A 26899-nucleotide genomic window follows, 5' to 3' on the forward strand; every position below is an offset into this window, starting at 1 on the left:
CCGGACAATTTCCTTCGGGTCTCTCCGCTCAAAGCCCATGCCATGCGGAGAAGAAGAAAGATCGTAAAAAAAGAAAAGAAAAGGAAAAACCCCCCTTCAGCTTCGATCTAGCAATGACATAGACCACAGACCACTGAATAAGGGGCTGAACGAGCCGTGCACTTCGCATATTGCACGGGCCGCTGTCATTGCCCTGTCCCCATGCCAGTGTAAAATGCCTGCTACTGTACTGACGGGTGAACAGGGGACAAACAGTCAATTGTCCTATTATTATTTCAAACTGCCGCCCGCATCGAGGATAGTGATCGGGATGCTCGAGATTGTCCTTGAGATTGGCATGCCTGATTGCAACCGCATCTCCATGCGAGGAAATTGTCCAATGCGACCTTGTAAAATGACGTCGGTGACGATCTGCAGAGTTGGGGCGTCAATTTGTTGACGAGAGCTGAGAGGCGGGGGGCGAGATCTAGGGCTTCATTTCTGGGAACTGACTTGTCAGCCCGCAGTTGTTGGTTCCTGTCTGGGGACTCGAGGTTGGAGAAAGTTGCCCGTAATCAATTATGGAGAGTTCCTCGGCAGTGGCAGTTACACTTTGTTGTCACAGTGAATGCTCACTTCATGTCCTTTGGACGAGAAAGGCTTGATACCCGATGTGGTGAAAAGCCAATAGACCAAATTGTTAGGCACGATCTGTCACTGAGTTGGTGGACAGAGTTTTGTAAGGCCAACGTTGAGCTGGTTACATCATCATTCCTCATGACTTGTCCCTAGGCGCTGCTGGCGCTTCACTTTAGACGTTTTTTTCCCAGGTTTGCACCAGTGTGGAGGAGCCGTCACGATTAGGCCGAAGCTGGCGCAAGGAATGCAGAAAAGAAATGTCAATTCAAAGACCGTGCTTATCAGGTACTGATACCGCTTTTGCCGTAATATTCGAGCAATTGACCGCAATAGAACATCAAAAGTTGAAAGCATCCAATCTGAAATCTCAGGAAGCAACCGATACCTTCACGACCTTTTAACTCATTGCCACCGATACCAACCTCAAGCCACCACCTGCCCAAACCAGCCCAAGCACGCTGTACCCCAGATTCTGCCCAGCCAACCAAGCGGGAGCGCTAGCCTCTACAGGTAGCCCTAGTACCAAGATTACCTGGAGCTGGCGAAGGCCGCTGGAGCGTCACTGACCTGTGCTTGACTCTGACAGTCCTGCTGAGACGAGACGAGCTGCCTCGAGTTCCAGTTGACGTAACGACCCTGTCTCTCCTATGAAAAGAAAAAAAAAAAAGACTGCCCCCTCTTGACCCTCGTCCCTCTTCTCCTCCCTGCACCTGCTTCGTCCAATGACCGACTCCTCTGCTGACGACCTGCACCAAACCTGCATATCCTAAACCCATGGCGGCGGCAGTGATGCCAGACGACGGCCGTCAGGCCTCAACCGCCTCCTCCTCCTCAGCCCGGCCCGGCCACGCCGCCCCCTCCGGCATCAGCTTCGGCCATACCACCACCACGACAACAACCTCGTCCTCCTCCAGCAACGCTCCTCCAGGCCACTTCCTCCGCCGCGCCAGAACCGTCGACGAGCCCTCGATGCGGTCCGCATCCATGTCGCGGCACATGTCGTCCGACTCGTCCTCCGAGGCGGCGCCGCCGCGCCGGAGCTCCAACTTTTCGGAATACAGCCTGAGCGAGGCGCGCGACATACTGAATCCCCGGCCGTATCCTCAGGGCGAGCAGGTCTCGACCTACGAGGCTTCGCCGCTGGCTTCCTTGTCGCTCGCTTTTGCTCTCTTGCCTGCTATTGCGGGGGTTCTTTTCCAGAATGGCACGTCTGTTGCTACAGACATTATGCTCTTGGGCCTTGCGGCCATATTCCTCCATTGGTCGGTCACGCAGCCTTGGTATGTAGCAACACAACTACTATACGGCATTTGCTGCCCAATCATATAAATGGTGGAATATCGAATAACAGAAGCTCATGACTTCATAGGCAATGGTATCATGCAGCGCAAGAGGTCCGCGTCCTCGAAGAGCACACAGTCAGCTTACCGTCCCTCGAAACGGACGGCGGCCTCGACTCTCAGACCAAGTCCCCAAACACCACCGCCCCGCTCGATGATGTCCCCGAAGAACAAGAAGCAAGCGAAGGGGGTGATTCGAGCTCAGAAAAGAAAGAGGCCCGAATTGAACAGATGACGGCACAGCAACAAGCTGCACTCAGGGAGCTCTATCGCCACGAAAGCCTCGCTCTCGCGTCGTGCTTTCTCATGCCGATGCTCAGCGCATATCTCCTACATTATATTAGAGGGCAGCTGACGCGGCCGTCCGAGGGACTCGTTTCCAACTTCAACCTCACCATATTCATCATGGTTTCCGAGCTGCGTGTGCTATCGCACATCATCATACTTGTCCAGTCTCGGACTCTGCATCTTCAGAAAATAGTCCAGGACAGTCCACTTGGCCGACAACAAGCCGGCACTGAAACCCTTCTGCAAGAGATGCTCAAAAGATTGGAGAGGCTAGAGTCTCTGTCAACGTCTCAGAGCAATACGCTGGCCGGGCATGGGGAGTCGTTGAGCTCCACCACCGCAACAGTCAGCCGAGACGTCAGAAACACGATCCAGCCAGAGCTCGATGCGCTGAATCGCGCCGTCAGGCGGTATGAGAAGAAGGCGACGCTCCTGCAGCTGCAGACTGAGTCCAGGTTCACTCAATTGCACGCAAGACTAGACGACGCCGTCTCGTTAGCAGCCGCAGCAGCGAAAAACTCGAATCGGCGGCAGAATCTGCTACCTTGGGTATGGAACATGATTGTTGCGGCAGCAACCTTTCCCTTCACGGCTATCTTGGAGATACTCGCGCTGCCGCTGAAGCCTATCGTTGCCTTTGCAAACAGGAATAAACAGACATCCTCCACGACCCTTCGGCCACCTCGTAGCCGGGCCGGAAAGCTTCCAGCATCAGTCAAGTACAACGGCGATCGGGTGCCGACGAGGTTAGTCAAGAGGTGAAGCTGTCTTGTGTCATGGTGGGCATTTGTTGTTTTGCGTCTGCGGGGTTGTTTTGCTTCAAGCGTGCAATTGTTGCTTCATTCACGGCAAGCAATGGCATGACGGACAGCCCAGAGGCTGTATTTGAGTCACGACGGAACGAATTGTTAGGTAAGTATGCATGCACACATCACTCCAAGGGCGATATTCACTTAGCATTAGTTGGAAAAGTCATCACCATTACAATAGAGTTTGATCTTGAGAAAAATTAACAAAAATTAACCCTCCATCTCGGTGGTGAGCAAAGCGGCGTTTGTTAGGATTTCGGTTAGAGCTGGAATAAGCTTCATCACCTGCATAGTCGGTTGTTTGATACAAACTTTGTTCCTTGATTGCCTCGTCTGCGGGCGTAGATCGGCCTCGCGTTTCCTACTCAAACATGTCCACGAGCTTCAGATAGGCAATACCAAGAATACGAGTAGAGCTATTCTTGGGCTTTTTCGTTCACCAAGCATAGCAATTTCCGGTTCAACCAACGGATGGCATTGGCGACGAACTGGACATCGGTTCCCCGACGCGTTCCGAGAGAGACAAGTGTGTTGCCCAAGAAATCCCACATGCACAAACATGTGGGCGGAAAGAAAAGAGTTTTCGGTTTGTTTGAACCAGGATGTCGGCCCTGACCTCGGATGGGGGCAGGCTACGAGAACGCAGTGCTACCACATGCCCATGGATTTTCAGATGTCATGTCAGGCATCGGACCGTCCTGGTATTCCAGGAATGGAAGCATGCTTTCTAACTTGAATACTTTCCATGCCACGAGATAATCGATGTGGTTGATGTGTTGTTTCTGCCATGCGGCCAAGTGGAATCCTAGGAAGTGTGCGACCATGGACTCTGGCATACCTAGTAGGCAGTAGTAATTCGGAGTCTTGGCTCTCTATATCATATTCAGTAGCTCCCGTCCATCTACGATAACACGTCATGGCAATTGTGTTTCCCCTCTTCCTTCGCATATCAATGCGAGGCAGACAGCTGCCCTTTCCCGAGAAGCAACACATAGCGTAGACGGAGGCCCTACTTTTGAGGACTTGCTTTTGAGGACCTTACCAGCAACAGAAATTCTTACGAGGCTTGATTCCTTCAGTGAAGGCAATGCCTCGGCGCCGGAGCAGAATGTTCTGTGCCATGTTCGCACCGCTTCATCGGGCCAGAGCACGGCGTTTGTGATGCGAAGAAATTACGCAGTGTCAGCCAGTCTTCGCGTCTTCCACTCTTGCAGGTAAAGCTGGTTAATTGAGAACGGTGTGTGTATCGTTGTGCTGCTTGCGACTGGGAAGTAATGCAGGGTGGCACGAATCCCATTGAAGAGGCCTGCGCATGGGAGGGTTTCACCATTGACGGCGAGGTGCACCCAAATCGTCGTTGGGCAACCGGCCAAAGCCAAAAGCCAAGAGGCCGATGTGTCGCTGCAAGATCGCGAGGAGAAAACAGGTTTCACGGGAGGTACGGGCCTGAACGCGGGAAGAAGGCTGGGGGGAGATTGGTTTTGTGTTGTGCGCCATGCCAGCCAGTCATGTGTCGATACAGAGTCACGCCGTTTAGGCGGAACTCCTAATTTTATAGCATAATGTGGCGTGGCGTATAGGACGGCAGGGATGCTGGCTCAGCCAGCCGTTGCGGTTAAAAGACAAAGTTCAAGTCGTACCAGGATGCAAAATGTTCGCAGAAGATTATATCGTTGCTCCTCACGATTTGCCGGGAGAGTGCTGAAGAAAGCTGCGTATCGCCGAGGGACCTGCCAACACTGAGCAGCATATGTACTTGTTCGGGCATGATCCCCCCCCCCCCACTGAAACAGCAGGCAAGGAATAGGTGATGTTAATATACAGTCTGCCGAGATAGCGATGCCCTCCCCCAACGCTGTTTGCTTTGCTATAAGCGCCGTTCCCCCAAGAGAACGGTGGCGGAGAGACATCAGTGGCCAGGCAGGCAGCGGTGAACCTGTGTCTGTGATGTAACGACATCGACCAGGCTCCTTGATTCGTCTTCCCGGGTTCTGCACTCCATACGAAGTGCAACTGGAGATGGGGCAACTTGAATGTCACCACACTGAACAAGGCAGTGTCTTGAATAGACAATTCGTCAACTCTTGAACCTTGCATGCAGTGTTTCGCGGCTGGCCATTCGTATGGCCGTAGGTGGTCAGCAGCCTCTCGGCCCCCGTTCAAGGCGAGAGGCGTTCTTTGGTTCGCGCGATACCCCGTACAACTACTGGTAGTACCTATGATGATGCTTGGAAGTTGGTGGCGTTCTCGCGTAGGGAACTGCAAGGGAGGAGTTCAGCTTCTCGTTGCTTTTGTCTCTTGGGATACGAAACACAATCCGAAGGATTCGGGAGACGAGCCAATGGGTACTCATTCGCCAAATGCAAGGGATAATTTTGAGAGGTGAGAACTTACGTGCAATTTTCTCACTGGCTGTCCTGGGTATGAGCATGGGAATAGTTTCGCGGGCAAAGCTCCTGAGGTGGTGGACAACAGACATCTTGGCTTCCTATACGGATAGGCGAGGGATCAATCGAAACGGAGATCTCGGGTGTCCGGACCATTTCTGTTTGTACCTTGGATCCAGAAATGTATCGCAATACTCCGACGATGTGATAAGGTAGGGGAGGAAGCGATCTGGATGGGTTTAGTGGCCCTCCTGCCTGTGACAGAACGAGTCGACAGTACCTTTTACTAGTACTTGGCCCCTGTGGCGCCTTCCTGATGCATCTGCGTTGAAGGTAGGTACTGTACTATCTAGAAGTGCGTGGTGGGGGACTTTCCATGCTGATCAGACAACTAAAGGTTGTTGGATGACGATGAGATGGCGTTGCTGTTGTCGCCATGGGAGAGTACACGCAATTTTCAGCAGCTGCGGCGAGAGGATCTCCGAAAGATATCAGTCGGTAATTAGTCGTGCATGTTGCAGCATGATGGATTTGAGCGAGGCATGACGCGAACCGAATGGACAGAGAAGATATCTGCCCTGGGTAGCCGATACAAAGACGCTCTGCATGCAGCAGGTATTTATCACGGCATCATACATACCTTAGCTGGTGAGAAGCCTGACTGATGCACTTCCATCAGCATCTCTCGCAGCCCCCAATTGGATGGTGAGCTGACTTTCATTAGGTTCTTCCCTGGCTGGCTGAAAGCGGATGGCACCGCGCCCGGCTTGTTCCTGCCAGCCTTGGCGCCAGTCCAGCATTTGGTGCAGGTTTGGTGCAAGGGGCAGTAGCTGAACGGCCCCGCTCGGCCCAGAGCTCTTTCCTGCCCCTGGCTCCGCGGAGTACTAGCACAGGTACCACTGGCGACACTAGTACGAATAGCGCGCTAGCACCTGCGGTAGAGCGTGCGGTAGCATGGACCACCGACGGTACTGATGGGTACCTGACGCAATGAGATCGGGCAGGTTCCTGCATGCATCGCATCGCTGCCGAAGCCGCATCTGTGGCCCCTGCGCGCCCGCTCGCTCTTGCCCTCTCGAAGTTGGAGTCTGCCAGTGTTTCGGGCCTCATCCAGGTGCTTGTCGGCTCATTGTTTCGCTGGTGATGAATGAAATTACTGTAACTGCTTCTCATCCACGGGCTTCATCGCCCCGAGAATAACACCAACAAACGGCATCAGGCGTCATCAATGCTACATGTAATGCGTCCTAATGCCGTGCCCACATCCATGCCCATGGACTTGCGCCTGCACCATCGCACCACACGTTTCGTGGTACCGCCCGGAGCTGCTGCTCTCCGCTATTTTTCACAATTTCACATCGTCTTCTCTTCTCTTCTCGTCTCCCTCGACCAGCCCTGCTTCCACAGCTGCAGCTGGGAAATTGGCCCAACAGCCACGCGCCATGGCAGATGCCCGCTAACCAGCTAGAACATGCTCATCCTGCGACTAGCAGCTCTCGATGCTCATGAGCTGGACCCGCCCTGAGAGCATGTCCCGCAATTCCGGGTTTGACTTTGGCACCGTCTGTCGAGGGAGTCAGAGAAGGACCATCAATGGACGATAACCCCCCATGCGATGTGCGAGTAACTTTGCATGTGCCACCCTTCCAGGGATTACTCGCCAATCCGCAATCACTAGGCATGTGGACGAATGCCGTGCCGATGGAGCTCATGCTGTCCGCATGCAGCTATTACCAAACCAAGCCATTGGGCCGGAGAGGACGAAGAAAAGGTGACGCTGGTTGCTTCTTGGCCGCCAGCCGCCCCATACCCGTTCCCTCCTCTTGGTTGGTGACCATGGAAGTTTCCGTGTCTCACTGGAGATCGTCCCCAGTCATGTTTATTTGACCGTCTTTCCCATTGTGTACTTGTATGGCCAGTCTCCTGACGCAGACGAGACATCGTTATTCAGTCTCTTCTTGCTCATCCACCAATCCCCTACTGCCGGCTACAGTTCGTGTCTCAGCCTGCGCCAAACGAGACCTGGCTGTAGGCTGGAAAGCGTATCATCTCTCACCGAGGGTTTCTTTTCTTGCGCTTGTCGAGCCAGTCATTTTCCTCTTTCGTGTCTGTGCTTTTACTGTTCGGCCTCATCACTTTCCCAAGCAATCCTTCTTTTCTGCCTCCCTTGATTGTCACTGCTGGTGGCTGTTGGATGATGCTTGACGAGCCAGCAGACATAACTTGGACCACCATCTGATTCTCATTGCTCAGAAACCCACCGCCGGCGGTATCCTTCCGCGGGAGAACATGGCTAGCATGTCGCGGATTCTGAGATGGCAGGCGCTCTTATGCCTCCTCTTGGTTCTGCAATTGGCCGCAACCCAGGACTTTCGAATGTTGAGGCGCCTCGACAACTCCATCTCAACACCCACCAGATCCGTTTCCAGTCCGGCACCAAGCTCAAAGCACTCGGTTACTGGGAAAGCGGATGAACCCAAGCAAACGAATGGCTCGAGAGAACCGGTCACCACAACGGCTCCCGACGTGACCTCTAGTTCCAAACCAGCGATCCAAACCACCCCCACCGTGACCGCCTCAGGCGGTCCCGAGAACTCGACCTGGTTTAACTGTGAGATTATATGCCACCGCTGAACTTAGCCATGCTAGCTTTGCTGACATGAAGTCTCCAGCCACGATCCCGGCGGGCCATCTACCTATCCAGCCTGTCGTAACTCCAGGATGGGGTGTTGCCGGCGTCATCCTGATACTCACTGGCCTTGTGTACACCCTTGTAGGCATAAAAAATCGCTGGATCAACTGCTTCTTTTCGACCGCCTTTATCACTGCGCTCGGTGTTTCGGTCCTCATCGTCTACCTCATGAACGTTCCCGTTAGCACACCCATTCAGGGAGCATATGTCGTCGCCGTTACCTTGTCTGGCTGTGCCCTAGGTGCGGCCTCGCTGATCTTCAAAGAGTTGACTGAGGGCTTGGGATGTGCCCTTGGCGGCTTTTGTCTGAGCATGTGGATCCTTTGTTTGGCACCGGGAGGCTTGCTACATGATCCGCTTGGCCGAGCCATCTTCATCTCCTGCTTCTCAGTCGGCCCTTTTGGATTTTACTTCAGTCGCTACACGCGTGACTGGGCCATGATCATTTTGATGTCTTTTGGAGGCGCGACGGTAATCGTCCTCGGTATCGACTGCTATAGCAGGGCCGGGCTTAAAGAGTTTTGGGCCTATATATGGAATCTCAATGGTGACCTCTTCCCTCTCGGTGCAGACACTTATCCCGTCACCAGAGGTATTAAAGTCGAAACCGCAGCCATTGTCATAACTTGCCTGATTGGTGTCATTTCTCAGGTGAAGCTTTGGAAGATTGTTCGAGAAAAACGCGAAAGAAAGGCCGCGAGTCTGGCGGAGGATCAGAGACAACTGGATGAGGAAGAGGAGACCGTTGGCCGCAATATCGAGGCTCAAGCAGCACGAGAACGAGTCGAGTGGGAGAAAGTCTACGCAGGCAGAGTCCTGATCAAGAGCAACGGCAGTAGCGATTCTCACTGCTCAGATGGCACCAATGGTGGCAACAACAGCAAAACCCATCGGGACAGGCATTCCGAATCTGTTCATACAGGCGCCACGGACGATTGCATTGAGATGACAGACTTTTCAGACTCCAATGTAGCGCAGACTCGAGCCAACGAGCTCATACATTTTGAGATGATCAAGGGCGGTAAAGTCACGGTGCGAGTGGCGACAGATGAAGTGATCGAGGTACCGAACGACAACGAACATGACGCGACCAACGAGGAAATAGATCACGGCCCGGAATCGGACGCAATAAGACAAGGTGACCACGAATCGGCTTCACAGAAAGATGAGCCCAAAAGCAAGCAAAACTCCCAAGTGGGTTCGGAAGCGCGCCGCAGCTCTGGACGAAACCATGTCGCGGCAGTCCCCGAAGTTGTGCCTCTGCCTTTCAAGGTGCCAACAGAAGACGACCTGAAATCAATCGCTGACCGATCGTCTGTTGCAACTTTTGCCGACGATGAACCTGTTGCGCCTGCGGTTCTCCCGAGAGATTCGCTCGTCAAAAGAGTCTCACAAAGCTCAATCACTCTTCTCAGAAGTTTGTCTCAACAGAAGGCGAAAAATACTTCCCCCGAGTCTCAGCCAAAAGGCGGCGAAAGTTCCGAGGAATTAGTCGATTCGAAGTTCACTGCCCAGGACGACGCCCGATCGTCTATAGCGGCCACTGTCGACTATGACAGCTCGAATGATGATTTGCACAGCTCCATCATCGGCAGTGACGATCGAAAGAGCATCGAAATCACTGCAGAATTGGCAGAAACTGAGGAAACCTCACAATACAAGCAGGTAGATGACGCCGTTGGTGAAACCAATGATGACAAGATACACGACGACACATCCAAGGAACACATCAGGCAGGATATGGTGGCTGAACCAACGTCAGAACAGAATGAAACTGGCTCTATGCAATGCAGAGTAAACGATGAACAGGAAGCAAAGGGTGCAATGCAGGAGGCTGAGGCTGAATTCACAGTCGAACAGGAAAATGCTTCTGTGGCTCGTGAGCCGGAATCCACAGCCGGTGCAAGCAATGCCATAGAAACAAGACGTTTGGAGCCCACCGACAAAGCGACATCTTTGTCCTCAGCGACCTCAAACGTTCTGAGTCTGACCAAGGATCGACTGCCTGGATCCCTATCCAGAGTCGCCCTCTCATATAGGACAAATGAGTGGACCAAGCATCTCAGCCACGCGGATACTCCTGAGCCCGAAGCCATCTTTATTGAACCATACGCATCAGAGAAATATGTCGAGGAAACTCCCCGATATGTCGACATTGAGGATCTTCAAAAGACTGCCACCGGCGATGCCCTCCCTCTCTCCACCACCACAAAGCAATCGGAATCAAAGTCGACACCGGGCTCTGCTCTGCAGCCAGGCGCAGCAAATATGCGACGCATCTCCTCAGGCTTTGCCCCAATTGTCGAAGAGCAAGACGGATCACGGGGCACTGGCGCACCATATCCTGCAGAAGCCATGCAGCAGGACAACTTTCAACTGAACTCGGCGCCCTTTCGACCGATGGTGCCCCGTGTTGTCTCTTTTTCAAACCCCAATACCCTCCTCGGTCAGAGAGAATCTGTCTTGCGGAGTAGGTCGCAGGGAAATCTTGTCTCTCACCTTGCTGAGATTCCCGTTGATACCCACGGATCTGCCGGAGATGCAGACTCTGTCTACAACTATCCAGCCTACAACCGAGCGATCAGTCCCGACCCTGACGACCTTCCCCTTAACCGGCGGAGAGAAATGCTACGCCAGAGTAGCATGACACAGTTACCGCCTTCCAACTTCCGGCTGAACCGCTCGAGCAGTGGTATTGAGGTTGCCGGCAATACCCAATTCAACTCGCATCAGCCGAAGAGAGACTCCTCAGTTTCTTTGGTAGCCCGGGAGACAAAGCTGGCCAACTTTAGACAGTCGATAGCCCATGATCTTCATTCGACGACCCCTGGTGTACCCCCCAACATGGGACACGAGACGCCGTTCGCATCGACGGCTACGCTTCTTGATGACATGAACACACAGCGCGCCGTATTGATGGAGAAGAGAGAAGCTGAGCGGCAAAAGAGAGAGATGCAGAAGCGAGAGAAGGAATGGCATGATCGCATGTTTGACAGCCGCATGCGGAGCGGCGATCTACTGGAAGCTCATCGCGAGGTCATACGGAAGATGCAGACTTCCGCGAGAGACGCGTGAACGATCAAGGAACTTCAAGCCATGACGGGTATATGTGCAAGCTAACCAGCGGGCCGACGCCTTAATACTTCTTGTTTTCTTCTTCTTTCTTTCATTCACTCGATAGCGTGGTTTCCAAAAAGGAGTACTATTGGGTTTATACCAATCATTTGTTTGTCTGGTTTGGATTTGAGTAGCAGGTAGCCGGTGATGTTTTTTTCCAGATTTCCAAAAGCACGAGTCGGGCTGTGGAGGGCGACTACGTGCAGCATCGTTCTTGATACGATTATATTGAACACGGAGAGCATCACTCTTTAGGAGAATCTTGAGAATCAAAATAATAATGCCGGTATAGAGTCCACATTAGCATTGCCTACTGCTACCTTACTAGCGACTATATATCTGTATGCTGGCCTCCTCTATTCATGGCTTGCTGTCAACCAGGGAAGAGCAATAGAAAACGACACGATTCACGCCGTAATGTGATGTTCAATGGTATATATAGAATGAACTCAGAGCTGGCTTAGTAAAACGTACGCGGAAAAGGAAACATTAGCGCCCTCCCTCGAAGTGAAAATGAACCGACTTTTCATCCCACTCATAGATTGTAGGGCAACAAGGGCAGCGTAACTAATGCTGCCTTTGCTCAGCAGCCCGATCGGAGGAGGAGGAGGAGTCAAGCAACAGTACCGGAGGAAGAGTGGCAATGGCAGAATCGTGCTTTTCAATCTTGGTGCCGTCATGGCCATTGGAAGCTTGTCTCGAAGCCGGGGTTGAAGCCGAAGCCGAAGCCAAAACTGTCGCTGTTGATGACGAGGGGATGAAGAGCTGAGCTTCTTCATCAGACCAGGCGGAAGGGCGACGAGCGGGCTGGTGATTGAGTGGTTCCAGGGGCGTGGAAGAGACGTTTTGCTTGGGGAGCTTGAAGAGGGAGAGGCTGAAGGGGAGGGAGAAGTTGAGGCGGGTGCGGAAGAGGAAGGGGTTGCGGTGGGGGAGCTGGACGGGGACGTCTCTGTTGTGGATTGGGAGAGATGAGGCGGAGGGGGGCTGGTGGAGGGTTGAGGTTGTGGATTGTTGGGTGGAGAGGGTGTTGCCTTTGGAGGATCTGTGATTTGGGTCAATTAGCACTCTGTCAATTGTTTGGAATGGGGTGACTGGTGGGAGGTTGGAGGGGTACCTTGAAGATGTCGTATAGTTGCTCGAGCCGCCGTTGGAGAGTGAGGCCATTGCTCTCGAGTCCGGATTATACTCCTCATGAAGCTGCGGAAACAACCTGCCCAACCCGACGAACAAGAGAACGACACGGTAGCAGTTCATCGCATCCTTTGTCATTCCAAAGAAGACAAAGACAGGGACCGCGGTGACAATCGGAATATAGCAGATGTTCATATACGCCCACGAGATGCTGGTGCTGGGCAAGTAGACGATGGCGTTCCAGGGGATCTCGCCGGGTCCGTGGTTGTGGATGGCGTGGAAGTCAAAGGGCTGCAGGGGCCGGACGGTGACGATGTTGATGACGGCCAGGGCGAGGACGATGGGGAGGAAGGGGGTGAGGATGGAGATGACCATGAGGTAGAGGCGGCGGCGGGCGCGCTGGCTGCGGGACTGGGCGAGGCGGTTGTTGGAGAGGGCGGATTGGGTTGTTTTTGTGATTTGGCGGAAGCGGATGTAAATGAGGACTGTGAAGGGGGTGAGTGAGTTAGTGGATGAGACCTCTCTTTTTTTTTTTTGAAGCTGTTTGAGGGTTGACTGGTAATGATGGCCTGTGCGATATCTACATGTTGATCCTTGGGTATAAAAGATACTTACTTGCATATCCAGCCGTGGCAAGAGAGACGAGTGCCGGCGGGAGGATTATAAAGACAATGTAGGGCCACGTAGGGGCGTTCAACCAGGAGCACCCTATCAAGGTGCCAATGTAGTATCGCTGCTGTGTAAGAGGATACGTCCAGGCAGCCTGCAGCAGCGGCAGGGGGAACACGATGAGGGCCTGGATCAAGTTCCGGCGGCGCTTCTCCCTCCTTGTAAGCGGGTTGGCCCTGAGGCTGCCGACCTGGAGGGCCAAGTTTCGCATAATGGCGAGCAAGCAGGTGGAATAGAGGCCGATGGCGAGGTTGTGCACATAGGGGTCGATGTCGCACAGGCCGTAGCCGGGCCACCAGGACTGCAGGTCGTCGTTGCGCCAGAGGAGGGCGTTGACGACGGTGCGCAGGTTTTGGATTTCGACGTTGAGGATGAAGAGGGCGGCGGCGAGCTCGCCGTTGCGGTAGAGGAGGCGGAGGGGCACGACGCAGACGAGGTTGGCGACGATGCTGAGGAGGACGCGGCAGATGAGGTTGGCTGTGAGGGAAGGGCTTGTGTAAGGGGGAGGGATTGGGTCGCCGGTCCAGATGGGGGGAGCGCCTCGGGGGAAATGATGGAGGATGGAGGCCATGGTGATGACTTTTTAAGGCGGGAGGAGGGTTGATATCGCGAGATTGAAGGGTGATGTAGTACAAAGAAGGGATGACGGCGGTGATGCTTCGAGGATGATGCCGGTGGTATATCAGGAGAGGAAGACGGAAAGGAGAATAAGATGTTGAAGAGCAATCGGCAGCAAGATGAAGATGAAGAAAAGAAAAGCTTCCACATAGAGGAGTTGAAGTCCAAGTTCACCAACACATCAGAGTTGAGGATGAAGGAAAGAAGCCTCGCACAATTGGCATCTATATACATGTAGACAATAAGCTCAATAAGGAGCAGGACTCAAAAGTCGATGCCGTCTTATTAACCACCCTCTTCAATACAAGCACTCGAATCGACGACAAGAAATCATTCGCAAAAGCAAAAGTGAAGCGAAATCCAATCATCGACCCTGGCAGCTGGCCGGCCAAGATGAGACTATTGCCCGCCAAAGAAAAGCAAACTGCAGCGGCAGCAGCCCGCGAAGGGGGCATCTCCACGACCAGGTTTGAGAAGATGCAGCTGCTGTTGCAGAAGCCTTGGAAGCTTGATATCATGCAATGCCCTGTTGTTTTTGTGTGTCAGTGTAAATGTAGCGAGTAAGCCACTTGCGGGTACAAGCCTGCAGAAGCACAAAGATATTACTCGTAGAAAAAAAAATAAGAAATAAAAAAGAAAAAGAAATAAAAAAAAAAACATTTGCTATGAAAAGGCATTTCGATGATGCCCGATAGAGGAGAGCTGGGAGCTGCATGAAGCATCGCGACGGCGAATCCACTCGCAGCTGGAAAGTTTGCGTGCGGTTCATGTTTACATGAGAGGCGTCTATTGAGGGCCGCATTGAGCGTCTATTGACGACCGGATCGGGAAGTGGCCGTGCGCGGGATCCCGCACCTTCAGCGGCTGCAGCTCCGGGATCTTGGGTTGGAATTTGGCCCTTGGACCCGGCTGTGGCTTCAAGTGCCGGTACGGATTTGGACGGTTTGGGGGGATGGGGGACATTGGTGTGGGAGTGAATCTGGTGGAGGGACAAGGGGGGGGATGGAGGCGAGGGAGGAGGATGAGGATGAGGCTTGTCTTGTTGTTTCTATTGTGGGCGTGATGCCCGCTGTCTTTTGATGTGGGAGGAGGGCGGATGGTTGATGGCTGACGGAGGATGGAGGAGGTCAGGGCGAGATGAGGCGCGGCAGCGGGAGACAAGTTCCGGTATGGGGGCAGGAGGATGTGGTTCTGATGTTTTGATTTTTTGGTCTGTGATGAGGGTGGCAAGTGCCTGACCGAATCCAGTCCTTCACGTAACATCTTCACCATCATCTGTCGTCGTGGTTGGTGTTGTTGTTGTTGTTGCAACACAACAACGTCCCGACTTACACCAGCTTCGGTACTTGCCGAGTACCCGCACCGCGCTGCTTGACTAGCAGACGATGCTAGTCACTTTTCGGTGACCACAACCAACAACCCCGTTTGTGAAGCTTGTCTGTCCCTCGATCGTCTCGCTTCCCTATAGCGATGCGCTCCTTTACAGGCATATCGCCCGCATTAGCTCCATCTCAAAACTCGGCGACCGGATAAATATCCCGCCAACCAATCATAGCTTAGAGAGCTTGTGCATGGGGCGCCCGCAATTGCTCCATCGGATTTTGACGTCTGACCCCATTTACCAGCACCCATCTCGAGCAGAAAGCAAGGGAGGGGACAAACGGAAAAATAAACACCACCACACAACCAACGAACAAACGGCACCTATTTTTCCAACGAACAACAAACCTTTTGTCGAGCTGCAATTTTTCAACTTCTCAACTACTTTTCACATACCGGCCCGCCATCGTTCAAACATGTCCTCCTTTCTGCTGCGACGCTCCGCCGCCGCATCGGCGGGAGCTGCTGCCCGCCGCGCCTTCAGCACCAGCTCGCCTCGCTCCGTCGCCCGCATCACCATCATCGGCAACCTGGCCGACACGCCCGAGGCGCAGACCTCGAGCTCGTCGGACAAGGAATACGTCAGATACTCGGTCGCGAGCAACAGCGGGAGCAAGGAGAACCGCCAGACGAGCTGGTTCCGCGTTACGAGCTTCGTGGATGGGCCGCGCAAGGATTTCATGCTGAGCTTGCCCAAGGGGTATGTTTTGTCGGCGAAACAATTGCTACGTGGGAGACGAGTGAATATGCTGACGTTGGAATTGGGATATAGCACGCTGGTCTATGTCGAGGGTGATGCGTCCATCAGCTCTTACACGGATTCTACCAACCAGGTCAGGCACGGCCTCAACATTGTTCAGCGTAAGCGCCTCCCCTACTTTCAGGCTTGATCGCCACAGACTGTACATTCAACAGCTCGCTAACTTGGCGGAAACGAAATACAGGCAGCATTGAGGTCCTGAAGCGCCCTTCGCTCCCTGAGCAGGGCGAGTAAACAGGCGGCGACGCGAAACCGGGTCTGGCTCGCAATTGGTGGGGATGGAGGGGTGTTTCGGCGAGCTACGAGGCGCTCTGAACGATCTGCCAAGTCACTCAATGTATGATTCTATGTTATGGCGGACAAAACGAACTCTCGGCTCTTCTTCTCTTGTTAGGTTCCTATGCGATGGTATGCTCTTGAGCCTTTCTCCTGGAGCATCCGTATACCCCTTGTGTGTGCTTTGTGATGACGGCCCTGCTGTGTTTACTCTGCTTTTACTGGTTTCTAATCTATTTCAACTTTTCTAAACCAAACTGACGCTATCCATGCAGCCGTACCCTGCAGCGACGCCTCCCTCTTCACTCTGGTCTCCCTTGGAACGCAGCAGATAGCCCGCGCCCTCGTTGTGGAGAATCTCCCCGGTGCCCTGGTTCCACAGACAGGTGCCGTACACGCCCAGCTCGCAAATGATGCCGCCTTCCTCCAGATGGCCGTTGCGGAGGATAATGTTGGAAACGGGCGGCGGCACGATGAGCTCCATGAGGATGTACGCGCTCCAGTGGGGCTCGGGCAGCGTCTTGAGGAATGCCGGGATGGCGCTGCGGTAGATGTTGTTGCCTCCGCCCTCGCGCTGCGGCTTGAGGACGTATGCCTTGCAGAGCTCCGGGTCGAGCGCCTTCTTGCGCGCTTCCAGGCCGGCCTCGGAGGTGTCCATCGGGTAAATGTTGGTGAAGGTCTTCCAGAGCTCGGCTGCGGCGGGGGTCTCGTCGTCGATGAACTTGCCGAGCACAGAGGGCGCGGATGAGGGTCGGGGGGTGGCTAGCACTTGCTGGACTTTCTTCGTGCCGGCGAGCTGGGTCAGGATGCTGGGGCACTTGATTGCGTTGGACCGCTCCAGGTGATATCTGGCGTCCCAGGCTTTCTGATCGGGGTAGTCGTTGGTGTGGTAGCCGGAGCGCATGTAGATGACGGCCACTTCGAAGACCTTGGACGGATCACGGGGGAGATGGTAGAGGAGCTGGCGTTTTGGCGTGTCGGCGAGGGTGGTGTGCTTGAAGATGTCTGCAATGGCCAGTCTGAAGACTGGTATCGCTGGTGATGACTGGGTGACTTGGTACTCCAGGTGGCGCTGGTCAAAGATGTTGCGCTCGCCGCCCTGGACCAGGAAGATGACGCATTTGGCATGTCCTAGGTCGGACTCGGGGTATGCGTGGAAAGCGGCTTGGATGCCGCCAGCAAGACCGGAAATGCTCTGGTTGTCCGGGAGAGTGAGGGAGTTGGGTGGTAGGGCATTGTGGAGTAGGGGGTACTCGGTAGCTGCGAGGAATCTATGAACAGCAACTTGTTAGTTACTGTTCGTAGTAGATGGAAAGGTGAGGCGGCCTTGGACTGACTTGTGTAGTTTTGAGGTGTAGGCTGAGAGGCCGCCGAAGGAGGCGGCGATGGTGTTGAATTCAACCTGCTTGACCTGGACGGACGGTGGTGTGGTTGAGGTGTCCTGGTGAACCATGTAGTCTGACCTGAACAGGCCCAGGGATAAAGGCTAGAGTGATAAATCATGAATAAGATGTCCTGAAGTCGGTGTAACACTGTGAGTTTTCTGTTATATATATACCTGTGTGTAACCCTCAGCCTTGACTCTCAGGTGGACCTCCCACAAGTTGCGGATGAACTCGTCACCATCAATCACCCTGAACCGAACCCAGTCAGTCACACAGAACTCATGCATAAGAGAACGAGACTTGTAATCACTCACTCCTTGACGGTCTGCTCGAGAAATGCCTCGTCCCGGCTCACGGCCGCATACAGCTCGTTGTAAGTCTGCTGCACGGCCTGGCCCTGGGCGAAGCACTCCTTTGGGAACGGGCTGGGAAACAGAGTGACGGGGACGTTGATGGCGGTGATGCCCGCGGGGTCCGTCTCAGCTGGGACGACCGCGGGAGGCGACCGCACGGCGAGGCCGTTGGCAATGGCCCAGTCCTTGACGACGTCGGCGAGAGCATCTTTTTCGGCCTGGTTGAGTGGTGGGGGGAATGCCCCGCTTGTGAGGGCGGCCATGGGATGAGGGAACGAGGCGAAGCTGCTGGGAACTTTTGTTGTTGACGACGAGGGAGAGAGACTTGTTGGTGACCTGGGAGGCTGTAGGGTCTGAGAATGGGCCAACGGTTGTATGAGAGGGCGGAGAACAGGAGACGTTGTGAGTCGTGATGGGTTTTGTAAGGCGTTATCAGCTTGAGAGTGAGGGCATGTTAGTGCGTGATCCGCTTATTAATTCTTTCGTCTGGTTACCTTGATAGTCTAACGGTCTTTACCTCGTTTCTGTTGTCCCACGACTAAAAGTAGACGGAATGTAGTAAAGTCAATGTGTTATATCTCACAGTTGGTAAGGCATCTATGAGAAAGTCTTTGGAAAGTTGGAACAAGCAAACATGGCAAACATGAGTCCGGGCCTCTACCACGGTCCAAGCAGCAACGAGGAAAAACGCCTTGACCAGAGTCCAGGCGCAAAGCATCAACACAGTGCCCGCCTCACAACGAACCCCGCCATCGTGGCCGCATGTTCGCCCTCGTTCCGCCCTCCTGGCAGCTAATCACGCTGGATTAAACGGTGATTAGACGCCAATCCCCTGCAGCCCGCGTGTTGTCCGAGACCATGGCCGTTACAGCTAGCCGCCATCATGGCCGCTCCCGCCCAGGCGGTTCCGCAAGTCTGTGGCTGAGACTTTCAGCCAGTAGGTACATGCTATCTCTTGCCTTGAGGTGCGCTTATACGTACTGTGTAAGTGAGTAAAGTTGAGTTTGCAGGTAAGCAGTGAGAAGAGGAATGCCAGAGCGGCAAACAGATAAAGAGCACTGATTGTAAGGCGCATCTCCTCACCGATACCTCGCAGTTGCCACCAGATGCTTGAGATAAGGTACACGCTCGCCGCCTCTTGTGCAGACTGGAAGCAAACGCGGGTCACGTGAAGGCGTGCTGGTGAATCGCCTTCTCTGCCAATGCCAGGCGGCGACCAACGCGTCTCGAGTTTGGAGGAAACAGACCGGACCAGAAAAAAAGCAGCAAAAACGCAATTCGAATCGTCGGAGCACGCAGCCGGCGAGTCTGTGCATTGTTTGTGCAGCCTCGCTCTTTTTCGCGGTTTTCTGATTCCCTGGGGAGGCTCTTTCGCATTCGTTTTTCCTCTTCTCTTGTGTTTCTCTGCTCTTGCATAATTTGAAACTTCACGCAGGCGGTTTTGCAGCACTTTTCCCTCTCCTCTCTACCTAAAGTACCTAAAGATTCGACCTTCACCTCTTCTCTGTCAACTATCACCTCTCTCTCTCTCTCTCTCTCTCTCGTTATTCGTCTCTTCTTTTGTTTCAACTCTTCCAAACGTCCTTGATACCCATTCGCAGCACCCTCATTCCTCCTTCCTAATGCACGCCCTCTTTTCAGCTGGAAAAATCCGAGTGAGTGAACTTTCAATTTCCCACATCTGTCTCGCACCCTACAACAAGAAAGAACCATCGCAACCAAGCAGTTCTTCTCTTTCCTTGTGGCCGTCTTGCCTTTCTTTTCATCTGAAACTGCAGGCGACTTGCCACATTAGTATCCAGCCTTGTGATCTTTGACTGGCTAACACATGGCAGTGGATTCATTCACGCCACCTCTGAGTGCGCACAATGCCCAGGGCGGCACAGCGGATCAGGATGATCCGTTCTTGTGGGACACTGAGACTCTCACAAGGGAGCTCTGCTCCAAGGGCCATCCCTGGCTCAAGCATCCGGATGCCCTAGCCGCGAAGCTGGCGGAGGAAGAGGTCGACGGCTGCACGCTGCTTACTTACGACTTCCACTTTTCAAAGAAAGAACTGCTGGAATGCCTCGGTATAACCACTGCGCGTGGCAAGGCAGGTTTGGCAGAAGCCGTCCTCAACTTGCAAGCCAAAAGCAAAGCCTTTCGTTCATGGAAGAGGAATATGCTCAGAAACCAATCCCAGCTCGCATCCGATGATGACGAGAAGGATAGAGATATCAAGAACGAGCCGTCTCTTGCATTTGTTGCGCCCCAGTATCCGGGTTCAGCGCCCAAGGAAAGTGTCACTCGCAGTCCGGATTGCCTTCCATCAGACGTGCCTGATGCAGCACATCTGGAACCTCGTCAGGCCGCCGTCTCTGTCGACGGTGTCCTGTTCGACGCTGATGGAGACTCTCCGATGCATTTAACAAACGGCGACGCAGACCTCGATCAGAAGGTTGCATCTGTCAACGGCACCACGTCGCCTCGCAGACCCAGAAACGACGTACCGCCTGTTCTGGGGGACCAAGAACGAACTCCCAAACGCAGGCGTCTGGCACCAACGAATCTGAGCACGAAACCTCTGCCTGGCTCGGATATTTTTGCTCTCAAGAAAACAGGGTCCCTGAATCTGGTAGATACCGTCCAAGGTCGGAGCAACCACGGTGAAGCTTCCCACGCAGGCACTCCAGAATATGCCTACCTAGGCGATAAAGGTCGCCATCGGAAAGCTGTACTGTCTCATTCTGCCTCTTCAGGTAGCCCTTGGTCAGACCTAAATGGGCGTGAGTTTGCAGTCCTGTCTTGGGAGTATATCGTGCCTCCCGGACAGAGAATCGTCACCAATAGCTTGATGAAACGGCATCTGCGTGACAACTCTCGGAAGGAAGCTGCCTTCGGGGGGGGCACTGCTTCTGATCGATCATCAACCCCTTCTGACGGAAGTGAGGATGTGCTCGATCTTGATGACCTGCCGGATTCTTGGGACGAGGTGACGCAGCGAGAGATTGACGAAGAAAAGGCGGAGATGGCGGCAATGGAGCGTGAACTTGCCCGCAACATCCCCATCCAGCGCGTGGAAGCTATTCTGAAGGACGAAATGGCCCTCATGAAGACCAAGTGGATCGAAAATAAACTGCCCAGATACCAACGCAAAGCCCACCAGCTCTGGATGGCTGCCAAGCGTAACCAGAAGACTATCAAAGAGCAGATATTCAGAGCCCGGAGAGACGCTGAGCATTACGACCAACGAATCAAGAAGCTCTATGCCGAGATCACCGCCAACACTTGGCAAACGGAACGCGAACTTCGAACGCAAGCCTGCGTCATGGAACAGACCCTGAGCGATAAGCTCTATAGCACATGGCTCATTGAGCTTCTCGAAAAGCGGGAAGCACCTCCGAAGCCGTTGGACTTGCCGAAGCCAAAGGCCAAGCGACCAGCACCAGAGATAACCCGACATCCTTTCGGTGACGAAATCTTGACTAGCTCCGACGAAGAAGAGTTCATTGTACCTGATGACGATGGCGACAGCGACGATGTGGTCATGCTTGACGATGGAGAAATTCCTCCAGGCGATTTTGGTTCACCAGTGCTGCACCATACTCGTGATCCAAGTCCTGTACCGTCTGACGCTGAATCTTGCATGAAGCTCGACCTCTCAGGCCTAGAGTCACCAGAACAACTTCGGGATAGTAAAGAAACAGCGGTATATATCGATCTGATCTCTCCTACCAAACCCGCGCACGAGGAGGCTTCTGGCTCCAAGGCGGATCAACCGGCGTCATCATCCGATATGTTTGGAGTGGTGCCACCCATGGACCAGCTGGGAAGCCTGGAGATGATTGGCCAACATCCTCCGCAGTATTGGGCAAGGCAAAAGGACCGTTGGAGACTGCTTCTGTGTCTGCTGTGGAAACTTCCGCAGACTCGTCGCGAATGGGTCCTTCGATTCATGCAAGACAAGACGTCGAGCGATGCCTGGCAGGCTTCAGTACGGCTATACCAGATGATTCCCTTTGCGCAAGAATTGGACATCGGAACAGAAGAGAGAGAGACTGTTGCATTTGACATCACAAAGCTCTTCTTGAGCTGCACACAGTGCCGCCAGTACACAGAAGTCCGAGTCATGGTTCTGGACAAGAGGGATAACAACAGGATCAAACGCGCAGAGTCCTTCTTCCCAGCCTTCCATGCTTTCATCAGAGACTGGGCGCCTCGGTTTCCCAAGAGCAGCCAAATCTTTCGAACGGACGCCTTTGACGACGAACTGGGGGTGGATGAGTCCGAAGACAGTCAGCTCAGCTCGACCGAATCACCCTCAAAGATGCGCAAGCACGCCGCTCGAGAGATTGTGCAGAACAAGGAAGGGGTTGACCTCCGAGAGCGGGAGAAGAGACGTGCGCAGGAATTGGAGGCTCGGCGGGTGAAACTGCGGGCTGCGCTGGCAACCTCAAACGCCATTTCCTCGGACAAGTCTCGACTCATCATCAACGAAACCAAGCAGGATGGCCAGTCATTCATCTATGTGAACGAAGAAATCGGGAAGCGCATAAAGGATCATCAAATCAACGGCGTTCGGTTCCTCTGGAATCAGATCATCGTCGATGCAGAGATGCGTCAGGGCTGCCTTCTGGCTCACACGATGGGTTTAGGGAAGACAATGCAAGTCATTACCTTTCTCGTGGCGGTGCTTGAGGCCGCAAACTCTCAGGACGAATCCATCCGAGCCCAGATACCAAGGGACCTGAAAAAATCCCAGACAGTCATCCTGTGCCCCGCTGGTTTGGTCGACAATTGGCTTGACGAGATATTGATGTGGTCGCCTAGAGGCCTGCTTGGCAATGTTCTCAAATTTGAGTCCGGCCTGAAAGGGGACCATGTACGCCTGACCGTCATCAAGGACTGGGAGCGAAATGGCGGTGTTATCGTCATGGGACACACAATGTTTTGGAGATTGAGCAGCAATGTACGGCAGATACTGACAGGAGCGGCCAACCTTGTCATCTGCGACGAGGCCCATGCAATGAAGAACGCCGAATCACGACTTCATCAAGCCTGCCAAGAGTTTCGCACTAGAAGCCGAATCGCCTTGACTGGCTCCCCGCTGTCGAACAATGTCCAAGAGTACTACTCGATGATCAATTGGGTGGCGCCAAATTTCCTCGGCCCTGTCCAGGAATTCCGTGACATCTACGCGAACCCAATCGAGCATGGGCTGTGGAAGGACAGCAGTGGGTATGAGAAACGAAGGGCTCTGAAACTGCTGGAGGTGTTGAAGATGAACGTTGCGCCGAAAGTGCAGCGAGCCACCACCCAGGTGGTCAGACACGAGCTGCCCGCCAAATATGAATTCGTCATTTTTGTTGAGGCAACTCCCCTCCAGAAGCGGCTCTACGACATTTACCTGAATGGAATGGCATCGACTTTGGAGAATGCCAAGGCGACGAGGGTGATTGGCGCTTCCCAACACCTCCGGCTCATCTGCAACCACCCCCGCTGCTTTAGGCAGAAGATGGTGGAAGCATCAAGAGACACGGCAGCGCCACAGCCGCGAAGCAACGGCAGGAGGAGCGACGAAGATGAAGACAGCGCGCCGGTCACAGCGGCACCCTTTCCCCGGAGCATGGTCTCGACTGTCCTTAAGGAGACGATAGGGGACATTGCCAATCCTACTCTGTCGCGACGGGTTGAGCTTCTCCTCATGATTCTGGACGAAGCACGTGCCATAAAAGACAAGGTCCTTCTATTCAGCCACTCGCTCCTTACATTGGACTACCTGGAGGACTTGTTAAAGCAGCAGAGGCGTGCCGTGTGCCGCCTGGATGGTTCCACAGCCGTTGGCAAGCGGCAAGAGCAGATCAAAGCCTTCAATACCGGAGACTCGGAGATTTATCTCATCTCGACAAAGGCCGGGGGCGTGGGCCTCAACATCTACGGGGCGAACCGCGTCGTCATTTTCGATTTCGGGTGGAATCCTGTATCCGAGCAGCAAGCGGTAGGACGAGCCTATCGGTTTGGGCAGGAGAAGACGGTATACGTCTATCAATTTGTGACTTCAGGTGCCTTTGAGGAGCAACTGCAAAACAAGAACGTCTTCAAGATGCAGCTATCGTCGCGCGTTGTGGACAAGAAGAATCCCGTCATCTTCGCCAGCAAAATCAAGGGGCTGCTTCGCCCCATCACAACTAAGCCGGCCAAGGACCTGAGCCCGTTTGCAAACCGAGACCGGATACTGGACAAGCTCATTGAATACGCACAGCCTCGCGGGATCATCCGGGAAATCATCTCGACAGATACCTTTGAAGAGGAAGATCCGACCAACGAACTGACAGCCGAGGAACGAAAAGACGCCCAGGAACTTCACGACATGGAGCGGCTGAAGACGACCGATCCGGTGAGGTATAGGCAGATGCGGGATCAAAGGCAACGGAATGAACAAATTCGGGCCATGGCCGATGCCGGCAGAGCTCCTACGACACCTTTGATGGGTACCCCACGGCCCATGCAGCATCCGTATATACCGTCGTCGAGTGCGCCAGCCACCGTCGTTCCAAGCAACGGTAACCCTCACCCTGTTGGGCCGGCCATGGCCGTTCCAAGCAACGGGGATTCTCGTCCCAGTGCGGCGGTACCAAGCACGCAGCCGCCGGCGCAAACACAGCCAGCCGCTGCCGTGCCATCTACGTCCCAGGTAAGTGGCGTGTGTTTCTTGTACGATGAGCCCTTAACTGAGACTGAGACCTCCGTGATCAAGGCACAGGGCACTCCGCAGTTACCATCCTCGGCTCCGATGCCCATCGCCGGGGCAAACACGTATATTCTGAAGTCCCACGATTATGTCTTCCAACCGCCGGCAACACCTGCAAACATGCAAGCAAGGCAAGCAGCGCCCAGTTGGAACTCTGGGCCACCAAATACTGGACAGCCAAATCAAGAGCAGCCATATCATGGACAGCCAATTCCTGGTCTGCCAAACCTTGGACAGCCGACCCCCGGACAGTCAACTCCTGGACATGCAACTCCCAGACAACAGACTCCAAGACCTGAGACTGGATCGACGTTGACGGGCACGAGCCTTGTCACGTCGCCAAGCGGAAGACCGTCTATATTCAGTCAACCTCGGAGTCAAGCTAAGGACGAGTTCCAGATTGAACTGGCCAGATCGATCGCAAACCAACCAGTCTTTGCGGAAGACCATGAGGGATGGGCGGAAAGGGTCACGGCAGAAATTGCCTTGGCCCAAAGGAGGCAAGCTCTGGGGTTTCTCCCCGACAACGCCCGATGGCGCTTGCTGCTCAGCCATATACAGAAGCATCCGCGTTTCGTACTTGCGATACTGCTGCGTAACTGTACGCCCGAATATCTGGTCTCGGCGCCAGAGGATGAGATCGAAACGAGGATCTCCGTCATGAACGACGAATCGGAGGTCAGTTTCTTGCGCCGGCTGAAGCGGTGCACTGCGCCGCCCGACCCAAGCGTATGTTGATTACCACCTTTCCTCTGCCCGCCATCTTTCTTCCATTCTCTCATGATGATAGCCGCCCCATCCATAACTCCTCTTGACTTCTCTCCTTCTGTCCAAGCAAGACCCGCGCTAATGTAAGCAGAACTTGAACAACATCAATAGGCCACTGTCACAGTCGTCAGCTCGAGCTAGCGAAGACGTCCAAGTGATGCGGCGGGCAGCGGAGAAGAGAACGGATCGCCGGTTTCGGCTACCAGCTTGGGGATACGATGCCCTTTCCAAACTCAAAGGCCCAAACCAGAATCCAGCGAATCCATGAGAGAAGGCGAGTAATGTTTTGAGGACGATGGAGACGATGAGGCAGATGAAGCGGGTTCATACTGGTGTTTGCGGCATTGGTGCGGCACGGGTGCGGCGCTTTAAGGCGGCGAAAACTTTTTGCTGGAAAAAAAAAAAAAGCCTCCATTGTTTTCCTGCGTTTGGACTTTTGGTTCTTTTATCCGTCTACGTCGGTCGACGAGGGCGGCAACGAGCAAGATACCCACTACTGCGTACGGGGAGTGCACGGCAAGGATGCGGGTGTTGCTTTGTGTTGCGGTTCGGCTCGTTTCTTATGATATGGGAGGGCAATCCGATTTCGCGAGAGTTATTACGAAGTTCTGAACGGCATGGAGAGGAGTTTGGGGATCTCTTTTCTTTCATTTCTTGGTTCTTTCAAGGGCAAGATATCAACGAGACGTATGCTAGAAGTATGAAAAGCGAAATTTTGCTGGATGGGCAAGGAGGCATCTTGGCGGGATACATGCGGTCTAGAACGGCCAGTCGTCGTACGGAGAATCAGGCCATGAGTGAAGAATCGAGTCATCGTCAGTGCTGCTGCTTGAGCATTTTTGGTCCACGATACAGGCGTGCGTGACAAGCAAAATTTACATTTCAGCAGTAGATTGGGGACGGCAGCAAGCAGTTGCGTGTTAATAGCACATCCGCAGTCGGGCAATGGAAATGATACGTAGTGACGGCGCTCCGTCCGACGAATTGGCCGGTGCTGTTTGTAGAGAAATAATGGAGACGGAAAGAGCTCAGCCTGTCCCGAGGCTTAACAATGGAAGTCCCACGGCCCTACGGTAACAGTGAGAACCGACGATCCGAGGCGCCAGGGCATGGGGTTGAGGGCGACCAATGGGGCGGGGAGGAAACGTCAGACGAGTTGACTCTCCGAGAAGGCCGAGGAGGTTGAATTGGAGCAGGGGTTGGTCGTGTGAGGTGAGGTGAGGTGAATACGAGCATACATAGTACGTGGGGAGAATATGGGCGGTGATGTTGATGTTGGAAGGGGTTGAATGGTCATGTATATATTCGTTTCATGCCTCTATGTACATTGGTGCCTGAACGTCAGGTTTTGGGGTTGGCTTTGGTCAGTGGATTGTCTTTGTGTGCGATGAGACTATGTGAGGATGAAGTTGATGCGTTATTGTGGCGTATTCGGAGCCAGCTGAAGGGGTTTAGAGAGGCGTGGTTGTGCTTGATGGTGGGATATTCTGCGTGTTCGGGATTTTCTGGCAAGGGGAGGCTGTAAAGCTGCATTTTCGGAAGCGGGAAGCGGTGGTTGAGTCTTGTTGTCCGTAA

General features: G+C 53.8%; 6 protein-coding genes across 6 annotated transcripts; 4 read left to right on the forward strand and 2 right to left on the reverse strand.

Moving 5' to 3' along the window:
- Positions 1-1392: 1392 nt before the first annotated feature.
- On the forward strand, positions 1393-3008 carry CCMA1212_002030 (uncharacterized protein; the record flags this gene model as incomplete). The annotated part of the gene is made up of 2 exons (XM_073699433.1): positions 1393-1898; positions 1988-3008. The coding sequence occupies 2 exons, from the start codon at positions 1393-1395 to the stop codon at positions 3006-3008; spliced, it is 1527 nt and encodes a 508-aa protein (XP_073562303.1).
- Positions 3009-7731: 4723 nt separating this feature from the next.
- On the forward strand, positions 7732-11209 carry CCMA1212_002031 (uncharacterized protein; the record flags this gene model as incomplete). The annotated part of the gene is made up of 2 exons (XM_073699434.1): positions 7732-8053; positions 8115-11209. The coding sequence occupies 2 exons, from the start codon at positions 7732-7734 to the stop codon at positions 11207-11209; spliced, it is 3417 nt and encodes a 1138-aa protein (XP_073562302.1).
- A 609-nt stretch (positions 11210-11818) lies between these two features.
- CCMA1212_002032 (uncharacterized protein) lies at positions 11819-13622 on the reverse strand (the record flags this gene model as incomplete). The annotated part of the gene is made up of 4 exons (XM_073699435.1): positions 11819-11824; positions 11879-12293; positions 12366-12867; positions 12998-13622. 4 exons carry the CDS (start codon positions 13620-13622, stop codon positions 11819-11821), a joined length of 1548 nt encoding a protein of 515 aa, XP_073562301.1.
- Positions 13623-15465: 1843 nt separating this feature from the next.
- Positions 15466-16043, forward strand: CCMA1212_002033 (uncharacterized protein; the record flags this gene model as incomplete). Its single annotated transcript, XM_073699436.1, has 3 exons — positions 15466-15749; positions 15822-15910; positions 15994-16043. 3 exons carry the CDS (start codon positions 15466-15468, stop codon positions 16041-16043), a joined length of 423 nt encoding a protein of 140 aa, XP_073562300.1.
- A 289-nt stretch (positions 16044-16332) lies between these two features.
- Positions 16333-18086, reverse strand: CCMA1212_002034 (Glutathione synthetase; the record flags this gene model as incomplete). Its single annotated transcript, XM_073699437.1, has 4 exons — positions 16333-17356; positions 17423-17571; positions 17644-17719; positions 17785-18086. The coding sequence occupies 4 exons, from the start codon at positions 18084-18086 to the stop codon at positions 16333-16335; spliced, it is 1551 nt and encodes a 516-aa protein (XP_073562299.1).
- A 1565-nt stretch (positions 18087-19651) lies between these two features.
- On the forward strand, positions 19652-25592 carry CCMA1212_002035 (Protein CHROMATIN REMODELING 20; the record flags this gene model as incomplete). The annotated part of the gene is made up of 2 exons (XM_073699438.1): positions 19652-25285; positions 25416-25592. 2 exons carry the CDS (start codon positions 19652-19654, stop codon positions 25590-25592), a joined length of 5811 nt encoding a protein of 1936 aa, XP_073562298.1.
- Between the last annotated feature and the right edge of the window lie 1307 nt (positions 25593-26899).

The sequence above is a fragment of the Trichoderma ghanense genome (assembly GCF_004382785.1).
Source record: "Trichoderma ghanense strain CCMA-1212 chromosome Unknown scaffold_1, whole genome shotgun sequence".
Taxonomy (NCBI): domain Eukaryota; kingdom Fungi; phylum Ascomycota; class Sordariomycetes; order Hypocreales; family Hypocreaceae; genus Trichoderma; species Trichoderma ghanense.